The 18,658-nt window shown below is 46.2% G+C and overlaps 1 protein-coding gene across 2 annotated transcripts in view; it reads right to left on the bottom strand.

Annotated features, from left to right (window-relative positions):
- The window catches only part of PRKCB (protein kinase C beta), a 312,542-nt gene that overhangs the window by 14,517 nt on the left and 279,367 nt on the right, over positions 1 to 18,658 (bottom strand). For both annotated transcript variants that reach the window (XM_059896365.1, XM_059896364.1), the window contains exons 14-16: positions 17,290 to 17,370; positions 16,894 to 17,001; positions 11,787 to 11,927 (exon numbers count right to left, since the gene is read on the bottom strand). In XM_059896365.1, coding sequence (XP_059752348.1) covers positions 11,787 to 11,927; positions 16,894 to 17,001; positions 17,290 to 17,370 — 330 coding nt within the window. The remainder of the gene's footprint in view (positions 1 to 11,786; positions 11,928 to 16,893; positions 17,002 to 17,289; positions 17,371 to 18,658) is intronic.

Raw genomic sequence — 18,658 nt, 5'->3', positions numbered from 1 at the left:
GATAATAAACTTTGTACGTGTTCTTACAGTGTTTGCCTCTTTGAGAAATTCATTTTTCAAACAGGGCAAGAGCTAGGGCAACTTTGCTTCTAGCCTCTAGCCCCTGGCGGACTAGCGGCTAGGATTTCTCGTTTTCACCCAGGCTACCCAGGTCTGATTCCTGGGCAGGGAACAGAGATCTCTCTTCAAGACTGCTCAGTGCTGTCTCTCTGAGATCACGAGCATATTATCATTAACAAGTTATAGGCACTTAAAACACGAAATCTTTCCCACCAAGGCTGGCAGGATATGTGGGAAGCCACAAGGTGAAGCCAGGCCCTAGGGCTCCTGGTTAGAGGAAGTGAGGAAAACGTGGGCCCAGGCACAAAAGGGACACCTCCCCTCTCCCGTCCAAGCCTCACTCCCTTGGAAAGACATTTCGAGCAGTTTCACACACCACCTCTGAGTTGCTGTTTTTCATACCCTAATTGGAGGGCATTTTGTGATTGCTTTTAAGAAACTGCACTTGTAAATAAACAAAAAATACACTTTTGTTCTTTCCCTCTCCGGGTCACAGGCGTGTCTTGATCCTCCAAGTTCAATTGTCATCAGAAGTCTTCATGCAGTATCTCTGCCGGGAGTGGTTATAGAGACAGGAGGAAAATCAGTCAGCTCAGTGCCATAAAAACAAGGGAGAAGAGGGGCCTGAAAAGGAGGGAGAGACTCTGAGCTTATCCTACAGGTATACTCGCACATATAGGAAACTAGGAAGCTACTGAAAGAATGAAGTAGATTTAGACGTGCTGATAAAAAACAATGCTATCACTTACGTGGAATCTAAAAACAATGGTACAAATGAGCTTATTTACAAAACAGAAACAGACTCACAGACTTGGAGAAGGAACTTACGGTTACCAGCGGGGTGGGGGGCGGGGATAGTCAGGGAGTTTGGGATAGACATGTACACACCGCTACATTTAAAATGGATAACTAACGAGGACCTACTGTAGAGCACAGGGAACTCTGCTCAATGTTAGGTAACAACCTAAGTGGGAGAAGAATTTGAAAAAGAATAGATACGTGTATATGTATAAATGAATCACTTTGCTGTACACCTGAAACTAACACAGCATTGTTAATCAACTATACTCCAATCTAAAAGTAAAAAATAAAATAAAAAACAACCTCCAAGATGGAAGGGAGGAGTAGAGCCAGGCATGGGAATTGAACACGAGCACTAACATCCTTGTGTGTGATGCGGAGTACTTCTGTGCTTGCACACGGCGTCTCCAGAAGGTCACCCAAGGAAGCCGGTCGCAGTGGGTGGCTCTGGGAAGGACAGCCAAGGAGCCTAGTTAGGGGTCTATGGGGAGGTACTTAATTTCACTGCATAGCTTTTGATGCTGCTGGGTGTTTTTACTTTTTCAGATTTTTTCTTAAGGAAGGAAGATCAAAGTGCCCAATTTGATGAGGTCAAGAAAGATAAGTCCACCACGAGAGGAGACAATTTTGAGGTCATTGCTGACTCAAGGAGAGAAATTTCAATAGAATGGTGGCGGCAGAAGCCAGATTGCACTGAACTGTAGAAAGAATGGAAGGTAATGAAGTGGAGAGAGCAAGAACGCCTTCCAAAGTTTGTCTGTATGAGAAGATAGGGCAGTAGCCCTAGTGGTAGGATGGAGGGATCCAGGTTTGAGGCAAGGGATTTTTAAGACGAGAGACTTAGCGTGTTTCTGTGTCGAGGAGAATGAATCAGAATTGAATCAGAGTGGATATCTGCTGGGCTTGCAGGCGCAGTGGCTTTATTTTTCTTGGAGGACCCACTCCTTCCCCTCTGCAAGATGTCCGCTTTAGACAGGGGCAGACCCAGGCCTGGCCGATCAGAACATTCCATCCCCCCCACCCCCCCAGGCCCAGTGATTGCTTTAGAGATGACCATATGACCCGATATCTTCCGACAAGATTGAGTTCCAGGCTGCTAGGAAGTTTAGGGAAAGGAAGCTCTTTTTTTTCCGGCAGAAATTGAGAAAATAATGGGACGTAGTAAGTCTGGAGTAGCTATGTGCCCCAGAAGGCCTTCAGGGAATGAAGAATGAAATCGACAGACAGGAAAGCAATCCCAGGGAGACAGAGAAGTGGACGGCTTTTGATATTGTTGAGACCCTGGATCCAGCCACAGCTAAATACTTGAAAAAAATTTAGTCACTACGTCAGTTTGAACTGGGTTCCTATTTGCAACCATAGGAGCTTTGATTAATATAGAGAGAAGCTGTAGGCACAGACTGGCCAGAGCAGACGTGCAAAGGACATGGGAGAAGGGGGGGGGGTTCAGAGCAGAAGGGGAAAGTCTTCACGGGGGGCGGGGGGAGGCACTTGTTTGCTGACACACAGAGGGAAAGAGGTCAAAGAGGTCAAGATGACTATACAGGAGCAGGAAAGCCACCCACCCATGGGCACCCATGGGCCTCAATTTCCCCCCGACTTAGGAGGTGGGGCTATCAGTTGAGACCAAGGGGACTGGAACTTTAGTAGGGGCACCTTCAGAAAACAGAAGCTTTGGGGACTTGCCCAGGGGACTCAGAGAGGGATTGACGGGGCAGGCTTAAGAGCCCCGCTGAGATTGGAGAGCCTGCGATTGCGGACGCTCATCTTTACTCAGCTGCTGAATAGCAAGGCTGGTGGTTTTTTTGTTTTGTTTTGTTCTTTGGCCATGCCGCATGGTTTGTGGGATCTTAGTTCCCTGACCAGGGATTAAACCCGAGCCACAGCAGTGAAAGTGCTGAGTCCTAACCACTGGACCGCCAGGGAAGTCCCAAGGCTGGTGTTTGAATCCTGGCTCTGTTGACTCTCTGTCCACATTCCTGCTGCTTGACCCAGTCTCCCCGGATCCATGTGTTCATCTCCTGAAGTTCTCCCAACCTTTGGTCAACAGCTTTCTGGGGCACTGTGATAAGAATTACAACCTGGGCAGGGTTGACGTCAGAATCTAAGGAGCTAGATTTCTCTGGACATTCATTCAACGGAGCCCATCCCCCAGGAAAGTACTTAAACATGGGACTGGACCAAGAGCAGTTCAAATCCCACATCTGTGCAGCTGAGTTTGGGAGATGAGAGAAGAAACATCATGGAGGCAAGAGTATGGGCTTCGACGGGAAAGAAATAGGACTTCAAATTAAATTGGCTGTGTGACCACGGGCAAGTTACTTAACCTCTCTGAGCCTGTTTCCTTACCTGTACGGGGGAGCTAATAATACCATCTATTTCCTGGGATTGTTGTGCAGATGACATGAGATCAATAAATTAGATAGAGTGCTCTGCTTTCTAGTAAAATTGAATAATTTCATAGAACATGCCTGACCCATTTTATTGTTACTGTTGTAAATAGTGTTATTAATAAAGTCCTTCATGCATTAAATGGAGGGCGAGTTTTCTTGTCCTGGTTCTGTCATATTCCCTGTGCAAGTCACTTGGGGAAATCTCTGGGCCTCTGCTTCCTCATCTATAGAATGGAGGGGTTGAATTCCACTTCTAAGGTATCTTTCAATTCTTGACCTCTGTCACATTTCAGTGGTTACGGCCAGACATATCCTAACAGTTTCATGCTCTCTCTCAGCATGTGACCTTCCCGCCTACCATTTCAATCAAACCATTGGCCCCTCTGCCAAGGGACAGCTCAAAGTCACGCACCTGGCAAATGATTTAGGAACCTCACTTGGCCCAGGAACCTGTCAATTTAAACCATCTTTCAAAGGGAGCCTGGCTGAATCCACAGTTTAAGTAGGTTCTCCATGGATGGATGGAAAGGGAGATAAACAGATACACAAACTCCAGGCTACATGTCCTAAACAACCCTTGGCTATTTGTTAGTGTATGGATGTAGCCTAATATTTTGATTATGATCTCTGCAAACTCCACACTCTGGATAACCACGAGAACAAACAGAACTGGGTGGGAAAACGTCTACTTCTTAACGAGCCTGCCTTGAGTGCCTCATTTCAGATGCTGCCATGCCCTGCTTCCAGGGGTTATTCAGTGTCTGCTGTCTTTGCCAGCCTCGAAATCAAAGCCTTAAGGAACAAGTGAGATTTGCATCTTTTAAAAATCCTGCCAGTGAATTGTAAAAGGTGTGAATACGCTACATGTTTGTTGCAATATTTTAAAATAAATTTTAATTCATTTGAACTGTAAGAATACTTAGTCTTTTTCTATCATGTAACAGACACCATTAGATGCTGTTATCATGGTTCTCTCCCATCAGTGCTATCACAAACCTTATTAAAAGGGGCTCCAGGTGCTTCTAAAAATCTTTCCAAGATACTGAGCAGGTGAAATCCATGGTTCAAGTCCTGGCTTGGCCACCTCCAAGCTGCTGGACCTTGAGCAGATGTCCTAACCTTTCCAAGTTTCATGCCCTCATCTGCAACACCGTGACAATGACACTTACCTCATAGGGTTGTGAGAATTAAATGAGGTAATGCCTGGAAGGCACTTAAAACAGTGCCTGGCACAGACAAGAGCTCAATATTTTTTCCATGTATTTGAACAGTACAGGTTTTATGAGAAGTATTTTAAATCCCAATATTCAAAAAAATATTATCCTCTGAGCATTTGGTACTTTGGGGGAGCTAGATTCTATTCTTAAATAAATCATGTTAAGTAAAAGTTAGCTCCCTTTCTTAAGCCTTGAATTTTGAGTTTTAATAGCAAACATACAAAGGTTATGCTTTGTGGCTTCAATTCAGAAATGTCAGCACATCAAACACACGTTCAGACACACACACAGAGACACTTACTCATACAGTGTAAAGGGCAATTGGGTTTGGAGGAGAATTGTCATATGAACAGAATTGCAGCTCATTAAAGCAGTACTTGAAGCTTTTGACCTCAGCTACATAAACAATGTTTTCAGATGACAGAATTACCAAGAAACCAAGTCCTGTGAGCAGTTCGGCATTTAGACACCCAGAGGATGCGAGTAATGGTATGTGATCCAGTAACCTACGCAGTATTTTGGAAAGGATATTAAATGAAAGGCTGAATAAAGTAGAATGGGGAGAAGGGGCTCTGTTTTTTTAGTTTGCAAGATTCCAAGACTTTCCAGATGTGCAGATGCCTCAGAATTCTATGGGGCTTTACGTAAAGTGATGAGAACAGAGAATAGGTAACCAGAGCAGAAATGATTGGCATCAGCCTATCATATGGTTGGGGCTGGAGTCTGTGAGCCTGACACCAAGGCTGGAAGGGAAGGAAGGAGGGGTGAGCCCGCTCATTATGTCTAGACAGTGTCAGATGGCCGCCCTCGATGAAAGGATGTAGGGAAAGAGATGTTTCCTAATGACAATGTCCCGTCCAACTGTACTCAACCCCTGCCCAGAGTGAAATGACGATCAGATGATCATGTCTTAGGACAAGAATAGAGCCACGCTTACTAGTGGGCAGGCTTCTGTACACACACCCTAGCACTGCAGGCTCCGTGGACTGTAATGAAACAGGGCATCCTTGTTGCCTTGTTACTTTTCTCTCACTCTTCAATTTGCTGCATCTATGCTGCCCGTTGGGTGAGTTGATCCAAGGGCTGCCTCCATGGGGCAACTGGAGCCTTGAGCCCAAGGTCTGTGTCCCTACCTCATTTTCAGGGCGAGCCCTGCGTTAGGTGTCATGGACACCACTGGACGTCACCGAGGCAATTCATAATGATATACGAACGCCATCGAAATCTCAATCAGGCGTTTTGATTTAAACACCTTATGCTAGCCTACCGTGCACTGTGACATTATAGCACCACATACCACAAATTCTCCCATAAGACATGCTCACCCGCGGTGCGGCCTCAACACACCCTCCACGACAGCACAGCCACATTCCAAGCTGATCACCAGACAGCACCTCCCACCTGGATTAGCGCGAGAGTCTCATAACCCATCTCCTGATTTCACCCCTCCCCCCCCATAACAGTCAGATCAAGATACTGCTCTGCCCATCTTAGCTGGAGTAAAAGCCGCAGATCCTCAGTGGCCTGTACCCTCCGCCCCTCCCGCGGCCTCTCTGATCTCATCTCCTTTTACTCTCTCCCTTGCCGGCTCAGCTCAGCCACCTGGACTCTCTGCTCTTCCCTGAACGTGCCAGGCCAGCTCCTGCCCCAGGACCTTTGCACCTGTTACTACCACCAAAACCACTCTCTCCCCCAGATATACACATGGCTCCCTCCCTCCCCCACCTTCTTCCCATCTTTGCTGAAATGTCACTTTCTCAGTGAGGTTTTCCAATGACCCTATTTAAAACTGACGTCTCTGTGACCCTGCTCTCCCAATCCCCATCCTTCCATAATGCTTAGCAACTTCTGACATAGTCACGGATTTCTATGTTCATTATTTGCCCACTCCCTCTAGAGTATACAGAGACTTTTATTTTTATTGCTGTGTCTCCAGGGCCTAGAACAGCACCTAACATCAATAAACACCTGCTGAATGGATGACCCATAACGTCCCCACTAGAGGACAGAACCAGAACGTGCTGCTTCTCAACCCACCACACGCCCAGCCACATACTCCGCCCCTCCACCACAAACCAGCACCTCCCATCCGCCGCACACTGACCTACAGCACCCTGCCACGCGTCCCAAGCCACATTCCAAGCACGTTCTGTACTAACACATATAGACCCCTTCAGCACAGCCCTCACCGTGCCACACGGCACACTGACTACAGCAGGATCCACCAGTCAACTCACTGGCTGGTGGGACCCCACAGAACCATGGTGTAGCCCCTGCTACACCGTGGTCCAGCAGCATCCTCTCACCTGGGATCATGGTAGAAATGCAGCATCTCAGGCCCTACCACAGACTGGTTGGATCAGAATCCACAGTTTAATCAGACGCCTAAGAGACTCTGTATGCACATTAAAGCTTAAGAAGCTCCGCTAGGCTGCATCATGGCACCTGTAGCATTGGCTGGGCAACGACAGACTGCGGAAGTCACAGCCCCCTGCATCCAAAGTCCAACAATTCATGCATTGCATCATCAGATCCTTCATCACACAACCAAACGATGCCATGACAGATACAAGTCAGCACCCAAATTATAGCCCTTTACAAAAAGGGTAGCTTACACAACAACCAATTTATTTGAGACACACTGCTGTACATGAGAAAAACACCCTGTGCTCTAATATATATCCCTAAAGAATCCAGTATGTTCCTCAGCCCAGTGATTGCAGCAGCCTATTTGACAGCCTTTCATTTAATCACTCATTTATTCAGTAAAAATGATTAAGCACATGTTATGTGCTCAACCTTATGCTAAGCACTGGGATCCAACCCTGAAAAAGACAGTCGCAATCTTTTAGTCTCGTCCAAAAGACAGACCTTACACTGAACAAGTCATTACGACAAAGTGTGATGAGTTTGTTGATGGGACACTAGCAGATGATCCCTACTCAGGAATCGACAAGAGGCTCCCTGCGTGGGTGACGGTCTACCGATTTGATGAGGAGGAAGGAGGGAGGCACCAGGAGGATGGGGGATGGAGGGAGCACGGGAAGGCTTTGGGGTTTCCAGGCGGCTGGCTCCACATGGGGAAAGCCAGGAAGGGAAGGGAAGGCACTGCATGTTTGAGGAACTGAACGACACTCAGAAATGCCAGTTCTTGTAGTAAGGAGTCTGGGGAGGCAGCAGAGACTGGACCTGGGGAGGTCCTTAGCCATATATGCTAAGGAACAATAGACACTATCCTGGGGCTGGCAGAGAGCCATCAGGGGGGTTTTAAGCAAGAGAGTGACACGATCAGATGCATGTTAAAAAAATTACTCTTGTACCCGAAACAATACACCAGGCTAATGTGTTTCAGTAGTTTCCAATGCTACTCTGCGAAGAGCTCTTGCCACAATAAAAGAGGACGACTTTAAAAATCTATTTAAAATTATTTTCATGAACGTCCAATAATAGCACCCTTCACTGATGTTTGAATATAATCCTCTGTTATTGCCCCATGTTTTTTCTTTCTCTTGCTGCACTCTATTTAATAGCATGCATGAATCAGGAACACTGACAGATACATGCATGCCTTTTAATATCCTGCGAGGCACATGGAACTCTGCACACACTCACTGCGGGCCTTTCAGAAGGTGTGGGGAAGGGGAAATGTGAAATCCTTGGCGGGGGGGAGGGGCTCTAAGGCTGGCAACTGTTGTGTGAAAGGCATATGCCCAGATTGAATCAGATGAGTGGGTGGTGTATTCATTATTATGTTTATTTCTAATTCACCCGAAGAAAATCAAAGGCAGTGCCTCTTCCCCTAAGAGCTGGTTGTAGAACATCTTGAAGTCTATAGCCCAGTCCAGTCACTGTACTTTGAAAGTCATTGTTAAACCCGCATGAGGCAGTTCAAGACATTGCCTGGCTGGAAACCATATCCAGTATAGAACAGTTGAAGGATCCTGTTGATCATCACTAACTATCGTAATCTTTTTGTATCATCAATGATAAGAACAGCTAATTTTTCCTGAGCACCTTCTCTGAGCCAGGTTAAATATTCAAAGTATTTAACCAGTCAAAATGGGCTCTGGTTGTCAGTAACCAGTCCTAACTGGCTAAACTTCAACCTGACTTTGAGTGATCACTATCCGAGAGGTTATAAACTGACAGCCACGTAGGGTTCATGGGTGTGTTTTATTTGACCTGATTTGTGTTTCATTTTTAAAACTTTGTTGCTGACATATTTATAAAAGTAGTGAGATTTCATATGAAAATCCCAATGAGGATGGAGCAACGCACAGCCTGCGTCCCTACACGACCAACCTGGCTCGCCCCGTGCCCGGCTCACAGAAGGTTCTCAGGAGACGGTAGCTGTTATTATCATGGATAATATAAAAAGAATACAATAATTAGTAATGAGCCACAGGATCCTCCAACTGGTCCGCTGGAGACGAACACCCGCAGAGCCCTTGAGGGCCACCAGCTCCCCTGTCTGCCCCTCTCCTCACCACTCCCACCTCCCTCACTGACATTACCTGCCTGGCCTCTGTAGCCACCTGTTCCTGGAAGGTACCACCCCTCACTCAGACTGTGTGAGAACCAGTGTCTTCCTCTTAAACAGATTTCTCTCCTTGCCACATTCCTTTGGCCTCTGTCTAGCTTCCCTGCCTGAGCTTTTGACCACGAACTCCACAGCAGTGATTCCCAGCCTGGAGTGTTTATCAGATTCACCCGGAGAGCCCCACCCCCAGGGTTTCTGATTCAGGAGGTCTGGGGCAGGGCCTGAGAATTTCATTCCTAAAGTTCCCAGGTGATACTGCTGGTCTGGGGACCACACTTTGCAAAACCACTGCTCTACACGTAAAGAATGAACCTCAAATGTCAGTGGCTCAGTGCCGGTGGGGATGGGGGCATGTGCATCTTTCCTCTGGCCAAGTGAAGAGAGATCGGTCCACATTTTGAGGCCTCATGAAGAGCCCCACAAAACCCAAATGGGTTATGTGTGCCACCTCCAAGTTCCCAGTTTCCTGAATGGAGAATCCACTCTTCTCTTCCAGATTGCTTTTTGATCTTTTTTGATATAACAGAAGTGATGATACTGCCTATGACATGCAGGTGTACACATGGACATTATCTCAGGGATTAGCGCCAGCAGGACTAACACTGTTCTGCCCCCCAGAGACTCTGCACCCAACACAATGACCAACATGTGCCAAGCCGCTAACAAAACCCATCAACCATCCCAGAGCGCCTACTGTGTACCGGGCACGTACTGAGTGCTTTATGCATTATAAGCCTCCTCTGATGGAGAAACCTGTTATCATTGCTGTACTACAGACGATGCAGCAGAAGAGCAGAGAGGGGAAACGGCTCGTCCAAGTTGTCCAGATGCAGAATAATCAAGAGATGGGGGCTTCCCTGGTGGCGCAGTGGTTGAGAATCTGCCTGCTAATGCAGGGGACACGGGTTCGAGCCCTGGTCTGGGAAGATCCCACATGCTGCGGAGCAACTGGGCCCGTGAGCCACAACTACTGAGCCTGCGCGTCTGGAGCCTGTGCTCCGCAACGAGAGAGGCCGCGATAGTGAGAGGCCCGCGCACCGCGATGAAGAGTGGCCCCCGCTCGCCGCACCTAGAGAAAGCCCTGGCACAGAAACGAAGACCCACCACAGCCAAAAATAAATAAATTTTAAAAAATTAATAAGAAAAACACCAACATGAACCTTCAAAAAAAAAAAAAAGATCCTGCAACATTAAAGCCTTAAAAAAATTAAAAAAGCGATGGTTTGTTGGACCCACTGTATTCACTGAGGGTCAGACACTATTAGGAATATTGTGCTCAATCCTGTGTCTGTATTTTAAGGTGGATGTCGATTACCTGGAGGACAAGAGGCACCCGGAGGTGATGTCACACGGGACATGCTTGCAGGTGGAGGAGGGGCGTGTTCAGCCTGGAAATCGCAGGATTCAGGACTATAAGGATGTGCTACAGAGAAAGAGGCTCTGGTTGATAGAGCAGGACCCAGTGATGGCAACGCTGGGGAGGCTGATTTGATATCAGTATACATGTTGGCAACAATGAGAAGGACCACAGTGTGGAACTGGCTGCCTCTAAAAGGACCCTGTATCTGAACACCAGGAAGTGTCCAGAGAGAAACAGGATTCATCAGGGATGCTGTGATTCTAACCATTTGGGATGTGCAGGACTGGTGAGATGACAGAAGCAGCTGGGAGGCTTTCTTAAACTACGTGTCCTTTGCCCCGGGCATCCTGGTATGCCTCTAACGGAGTCAGACGCTCTGAATCCTCGCTTCCTCACACGCTGGCTGAGTGACCTTGGACAGAGCACTTAACCCCTCTGTGCTTCCATTTCCTCTTCCATTACATGGAAGCACCTGCATAATAGGTTGTCGTGAGGATTTAATCAGATGCTATGTGTGAAGTGTTTAATATGGCCAGATAAGTGGCCAAGAAATTAATAATAATGATATCAAAACAAGCACCATTATCACTGTCATTTTCTTCATCTTAATATCTGAGACTCTCACAATTTCAGGTTTCGATGACAATGTTTATGGTCACTTTTCAGCCTCAGTCGGTAGTTTTACAACCCATAATAAAGTTACCAGGTCTCCACTGTACTTAATCTAACAAAGAAATATCCTCCCAGTAGAACCCCGATTAATTCAGGTGCAAACTCCTCCTCCCTGCCGAGTCTTCGGGGATGGAAGCACTACCGTGTGCACACAACTGCAGGAAATGTGAGACCTTTACTATTCTATTATAACAGTTCTCTGAGAGCTATCTCTATGCCCAGAGCCTCCAGGAGGGCTACCAGCACGTCACTCATTCTGGTTCGCCTTGGGTGGGAGCTGGCTGGTGACTCTGTCTTCTTTACTGACTCAGATGGAGTGTATATTTCAGAATTAAATTTAAATACTGTTGAGATACACAGCATGACCTTTCCAACGTCAGTATGAAGAGAAAATGACACAGTCGAACCAAGGAAAGAACGAGGGCAAAATTAGATTCTTTATCACTGTCCAAAAATGGATCTGAACTCTGCCCACCCAAGAACCATTCCCCAAAAGCTGCCAGCTCGGACAGTTACAAGAATTGAATCGAAAAAACAAAAACTCGATGTCCGTGGTCTTTCCCACAGTTATAGAGGCCGTGTGGATGGAAATCTCCTTGTTTGTACCCACTGCCTTTGAGTATAAATGTGAGCACGCATAGATCGAGGTCCACCCCTCGGAGGACACCGGGGGCACACGCATCGGAGGGAGAAAGAGCGCGTTATGAGGCGGACCCCACAACCAGAGAGAACGGTTTACTTACGGCTTTCGGCTTATACGGGGGTTGAACCTCTTTGCGTTCAAGCTTCTCCCAGTCAATATACCGGAAAAACGCGTGCTCTTTGATGTCACGTTCACCTTCAGGTCCACAACCCAGACGTTTGCCCGGGTGTTTCGTCATCAGCTTCAAGAGAAAGAGAAACATGGAATTTAATGAATTTCAGAAGAGGAAACGTGGGACTCTCAGAAATGATCACTCCTATGAATTAGGGGAGACAGCGCGAGGAAGAGTCCCAAAAAATCTTTATTTTTTGCTTTTCATCCAAGCAGTAATTTCCTAGCCAGGTCTGTCTAATAGGAGGACCCGACAGCAGTGTCTGTTGTTCCCCGTCCCAGAACAAGATCCCTGATGGTTAATCAAACCTCAGCCTGAATGTGGCCCTGAACTTCAAGTTAGAAATGTCACATGATTGGGGCTTCCTTGGAGGCGCAGTGGTTGAGAATCAGCCTGCCAATGCAGGGGACACGGGTTTGAGCCCTGGTCTGGGAAGATCCCACATGCCGCGGAGCAACTAGGCCCGTGAGCCACAACTACTGAGCCTGGACGTCTGGAGCCTGTGCTCCGCAACAAGAGAGGCTGCGATAGTGAGAGGCCCGTGCATCGCGATGAAGAGTGGCCCCCGCTTGCCGCAGCTAGAGAAAGCCCTCGCACAGAAACGAAGACCCAACACAGCCCAAAATAAATAAATAAATAATTAAAAACTTAAAAAAAAAAAAAGAAATGTCACTTGATTCATTTTGATTTACGAATGAGGTTTATGCAGTTACTGATGCATTTAATGAGAACAGTTTCAATATCTTCAAATTCCCCTCCTGCCACCACGAGGAAACCGTGGAGTTTGACCAAAGCAAAGGGCACGTTCATTCAGATAATATTTGCATTTCTCAGTAAAGCACTTGTGAAAATGACAAGTCAGAAGAAAAAATATTAGTCAAATGGACCCAAGTTTCAAGTAATTACTTTCCAAAAGCTCATTAAATAGTCAAAACCTAGCCCAGCTCATTTCTCTTGTATCACACATTACAGTAAACTCCGCTGAGGTTTCTTTGGTGTCCCATTTAAATTACTTAATTATCAAAACCCTCCATCTTTGGGTCTCTGAGCCAGTGCTAAATAACAAGATGAATAGATGCTCTAAGATGAAACCAGACAGGCTTCCTCTTGTAAATGAATCCAAAGCAGCATGAAAATATCTCTGATCTCAAGACTTCAGCAAATGCACAGAGAGTAAAGACGGAGGAGTTGATGATTAATTAAAAAAAAAAAAAAAAAAAAAAAAAGATCGGCAAGAGGCCATCAAAAGAAGAAACAAAACGACTGGAACATACAAGACCAAGAAGCTTCCCAGAGCTGACCTGACACCAAGTAGCCCATGACGGTAGACTCCTTAGATTTTTGCCCGGGGCTTCAGGATTATGGGGGGAGGGATGAATCCAGCAATTCACACCTACTCTGTTGGACATTTAGCTCAGCCTGATTCTTGCTACAGATAATTTGTCATCAGAAGCTACCCTCCTACACACACACACACACATACACACACACACAAGCACATACTTTCCCTGTATGCTTTACCTTCCAGGGGAAAAATAACTGGGCACTTATGTTCTAAGCTACTTCTTTATTCATATATTATATTCCTGGTGTTACCTGATTCTCACAATAACCCAATGAGTTGGGTGTATTACTTTTTACCATTTGAGTGACAAGGCAACTGACACAGAGATAGCAGATGGCAGAGCTGGGACTGGGTCTCACCTCTGCTGACCTCTAAACCTTGCGTTTTTAGAGAAATAGATTACATGTGGTTCCCCAGGGATATGTGTGGCCCGGCTTGGTCAGGAAAAGTTTATGGAGGGCAAGGAAATTGGGCCAAGCCTTGACATTTGTATAGGATTAGGATGGCAGGAAAGAAAGGGTTACGAGGTCTTGGTTAGCACAACCAGTAACCCTATCAATAACGGCTTCCGTGTCCTGAGTGCTCCCTGTGTGCCCAGGCTCTGTGCCAAAGGCTTCTCAGCTGTAACACATCACTCTTTCATCTCCACAACAACACTTTCAGGCCTCAGAAACTATTATCCTCATTTTCCACATAAAAAAACTAGGTCCTGAAAAGTAGTCACCTACTCAAGATCACACAGCTAACTAGCAGAACTATGCTTCGAACAGATCAGACTGACCCAGAGTCTTGAAGCTCCACCTTACAGTTTCTTCTTGTTTTCACCCTAATGTGTGGCCAATTGGGGCATCTGTCTGCTTTAAGTTTGTACAAAGTGGGAATGGTGATCTGAGCAAACATATACTAATTTTTTTTTTATGGTGGAAAATAGGGTCTTTAATGGGATGGAAAATAGGACATTTTCAATTGGAATGGCACTGTTTTCAAAAACCTAGCTCACTTTCCATGTAGGCAGGAGAATGCCAGGCGAAGGAAAACCACTGCAGAAAACACCCAGCACTAACGCGAGGCTCTGCTCAGCTCCTGCACGCTGAACTCCTGTGCCCAAAGCCAGCCATGCAGACAGCTGGACTGAATCACTCTTCCGATCTCTGATCACCTCCCAGACAGATCCCCTGGGGCCCACGGTTCAGGAGGAAGCATTTGGCTGTTCACTTGAGCATTACCCCTTCTCTGGAGCATCAACCTTGAAGAAAAAGCCCACATGGGCCTCAGCCGACACAACTCAGAAAGCTCCCCAAACCCAATAGTAAGAAAGTCACCCTCGTTAATCCTGAAGGTTATGGGTCTGAAATTAATAGAAATCTGCTCTACCAGGGAAACTGCTAATTGGAGCTGAAGCTGAATGCAGCTGACCTGGAAAACCCTCTCCTCCATGACCCACTTAGAACCCCAGCTGTCTAAGCAGGCAGAGCTGTGAAGGGGAAGGTCTTGAGCATGTATTGAGCACCTACTATTGTGCCAACACCATGCAAAACGCTTAAGCTCTTCTGTTACGTCATTTAACACTCTCCAAAACTCTGTTTAATGAGGATTAATATTCCATTTTTGGAGATAAACAGAAGCTCACAGATGCAAAGTAACGTGCTCAAGACCACGCACCTAGGAAGTGAAAGGGTTGAAATTTGCAAATGGTCTTGAGCTCCAAAATCTGCCACTTTAAAAATCCCCGTCTCGGGAGATGCAAGCTCAAAAAACAAGAGGAGGCTAGCATGTAACATAGCAGTGCCAGCATTAGTAATAGTGGGAGTAATAACCCAAGGGTTTTAGAGCAGAGTGCCAGACTCTCTTCTAAGTGATTTCCTTGTATTAACTCATCTAGTCACCAGAGAACCCTATGTGCAGTCCCATAGGTGTGTCCTGTAGACAATCTGTAGATGTAGTTGAACAACTTCCCGGTTGTCATAGGGCTAATAATGCTGGGATTTGAACTCACATGGGGATTTTTGCCCAGAAAAATCAGGATAGGAGAGGGCACATTCTATCTAAAGAGACCCTGGCTTCCAATTCAGCTGACTGATGCCTTACAGGAATGACGGACCAGCATGGAGAGATCAGATTTTTCAAGAGAAACTGGACAGCTGAATGTTGATGCGAAATCCCCTCATCTTTAAATGTTGGCAATTATTAAACAAACTGAGAGCTCATGTATGACCTCCTCCCTCTCCCCAACCCCGTATAATGTCTACAGGGGTTTGCCCTGGCCTTGTTCTATGCCCTCTCTTTGCCAAAGGGCCTCGCTTAAGCTCCTAATGAACCTCTCCATGCTCTGTTCCTCATCTTCCCTCTCCCTGCCTCATACCCTCAAAAACTATTTTCAACCTATAAATTTTAAGATGTTAGGGAATGAGACGAATTCACATATGTTCTCCCCAGGGATATTTGCATCCTAACCTATGCAGCTGACACACAAAGCTTAGGTGATGCACTGAGAGTGGGAATTTAGGCAGCATGGCAAGGTGCTTCTAGATCGAGGGGCTGGCCCAGCTGCTATAAACCACCTGAGCCTTCAACTTTCCTTCACCCAAGCCAGCTCGCATGCTGTCTGATGGGTGAGGAAGGGCAGGGCTGGGTTGGGCAATGGGAAATCTGCAAACACTCCGAGAATCTAGGACTGGCGGCCCTGGTTTATCCAGACACACAGGTGGGCATGCTCTAACGCTGAGAATGCACTGGTACTGCTGACTGGTGGGAGGGAAAACTTTATAAAGGCAGCATCCCTGGGCCCTGTTCTCTGGGGGTCTCTCAGTGTTGCTTTCACACTTCCATCAGTTGACAAGTTACCACATTTGGTTAAGATACTTAAAGGCAGTGGTTTTCAAGTGACTTTTTTTTTTTACAATACAGATGCCCAGATTTACTCTCTGGGGTGAGGCTGAGGTATGTGCTTTCTGAAAAAGCACTTCAGGTCATCCTGACGGCACCAACGGGGAGGACCACTGGTCTCCAGGGACTCACCCAGGTCACTGTGAGCACATCCTGGCCGAACACAAGATGCATAACAAGCAATCCTTACCCCAAAACATGTGTCCTGCTTTGTTCACAGGTGCAATTTGCATACATCACAATGTACAAATGTGCGAATTTTTCAGCCATTTGTGGGTTGGGGAGGGAGTGCGGGTTTGGGGACACTCAGTTTGGGTCAACTTATCTAGAGAATTCCTTAAACTCAATACTGCTTGATAGTTTCTTAGGACAAAAGTCACACGCTCCTAGTATTAACTAAACACGTAGGCCCCAGCGCAGAGTGAAGCTGACGGATTCGTGCCGCAGAGCTCTTGTGTACCTGCCCCTGGGTTCCAGCTCTTTGGCAAAAGTCTCTGTGCTTCCTACCTCATTCATCTCATTAGCATTTCCCTGTGCTGCCTTAGAGCCTGGAGCCCAGCCAGCAGCAAGATGCTATTGCAGGCAGTCCTTCACGGTGCTTCTGTGCAAATTAGAAAAAAAGCTCCCTTTCCTCTGGGCGGTAGCAGCTCTGTACCAGGCTCACAGGCTGGCAAGTGGGGTGAGGGGTGGAGTTCAGCCTCCACTGCCCCTCCCCCACCCTGGGCAAAGCATCCTTGTGCAGGGCACAACCAGCACCCCTGTAGGTGGCGGTCCTGGCCGCAAGCTGTTAAGGGGCTCACTCACCCCTTTGCAGATGGCCACAGCTTCCTTGGACATGGACTTTGGATAAGCCACGTTGTGTTCCATGATAGACTGGAAGAGTTCATCTTCATCCTCCCCTTCAAAGGGTGCCTGTGGGACAGAGGATACGGTGGGAGAAGGAGTCCTGCCTGAACCTCCCCCAACTGCCCCAAAACAACATGCGCTGCTCCCTGGGGTCCACAGCGAGGCCACACTCAGGGATTCCAGGGAGAAGATAAGGAAAACTGGTGAACAGACTAGGGTAATAACCCCAAGGTCATGGAAGTCATAGAGGTTCAGATCTATGAGCTGGTATCAAGCTGACACTTTCTCCTAAAGAAACCATGAGGATGGGGAAGGGGGAGGACTTTCCTTACAAATCACTTAAAATTCAATTACCTGCCCAGCCAACATCTCATACAGCAGGACTCCGAATGCCCACCAATCCACGGACTTCCCATAGGGCTGATAAGCAATTATCTGGAAAACAGAAGGCATCTGTCAGGGAGACTGCAGGTTCTTGCAGCGGCTGAGACTGAATATGCGCTTCTTTTACAGTAAGAGTGGAGCATCCCTGGGGGCAGGGTGGTGGGGGGAGAGTTCTTCCTTTGCCTGTCACCTGCCTATTGTGAAAGATTAAATTGGCTGTCACAGTCCCGGATGTGGGTCTCTGTCAAAAAGAGTCAACAGGGAGCGCAGTGTCCACCCAAGCTGTTTCTTTACCTTAGGAAGATGGATATCCAGAGATACCCGCAGGCGGGGAAAACATCTGTGGATGTCACATTGCCTTTTTAAAGCACCTAGAATGGTTGTGTTGTTTTAAATTTTAATACAGTGAGCGTGGCATTTTAAAGAAGAAAACCCACCTTCGTTTCTCATTCCTAAAGTAATAACGTTTACACAACAATGTGAATATATTTAAGGCTACTGAACTGTATGCTTAGAACTGGTTAAGATGGTAATGTGCTTTTTTGCCAAAATTAAAAAAAATTTTAAGTTAAAAAATGTAATAGCATTTATTACTATTTTACTATTTATTTAAAAATATAGATAAGCTAAGAGAATGCAATTAAAATCACCCATAATCCTTTATCAAGAGAGAAATTATGATTGATATTTGGTCTATTTCCTTCTAGGTTTTTTCCTATTAATATATATTAAGCTCTGTGTGTAGGTATGTGCTTTACATAAATACTTTAACGTGGAATTTTAATAAAGTATTTTATTCATTTAGAATTTCCATGCTAATATCTGCACATCAACATAATCAGCTTTTACCTCTGCATAATGTTCCATTGGATGGATATACCAAAATCTATTTCATCAATACCCAACTGATTAGGTTTCGTCCACATAATTAGATATCTGGACATTTGTTCAATTTTTTTTTCCTTAAGATAAATTCCTAGGAGTAGAACTGGTGGATCAAATGGTACACATAGTTTTAAAGGTTTTGCTATTTATTACTAAATTGCCAGAGCATGGCAAAGTCTAGAACAGCTGTGTGACCATCCATCAGGATGTAGGGGTGTAAAACTAACCGTATCAAAGGGATTAGAAGGTGATACAGCAAAGGTTAAGGGCTGAGGATTGAGGGCCAGACAGTCCAGACTTGGAATCCTGACTGCTGTTTCCCAGCGTGTGACCCCGGAGGAAGTTACTTAACTTCTCTAAGTCTCAGTTTCCTCATCTACCAAATGAAGTTTATAATAATATCTCTGTCATAGGGTTTTGTGAGGATGAAAGAGAAATATGTGCCTCTCACTTA

This window comes from Balaenoptera ricei, chromosome 15 (genome assembly GCF_028023285.1).
Source record: "Balaenoptera ricei isolate mBalRic1 chromosome 15, mBalRic1.hap2, whole genome shotgun sequence".
NCBI classification, from domain to species: domain Eukaryota; kingdom Metazoa; phylum Chordata; class Mammalia; order Artiodactyla; family Balaenopteridae; genus Balaenoptera; species Balaenoptera ricei.
This window is presented reverse-complemented; position numbering and strand designations above follow the sequence as displayed.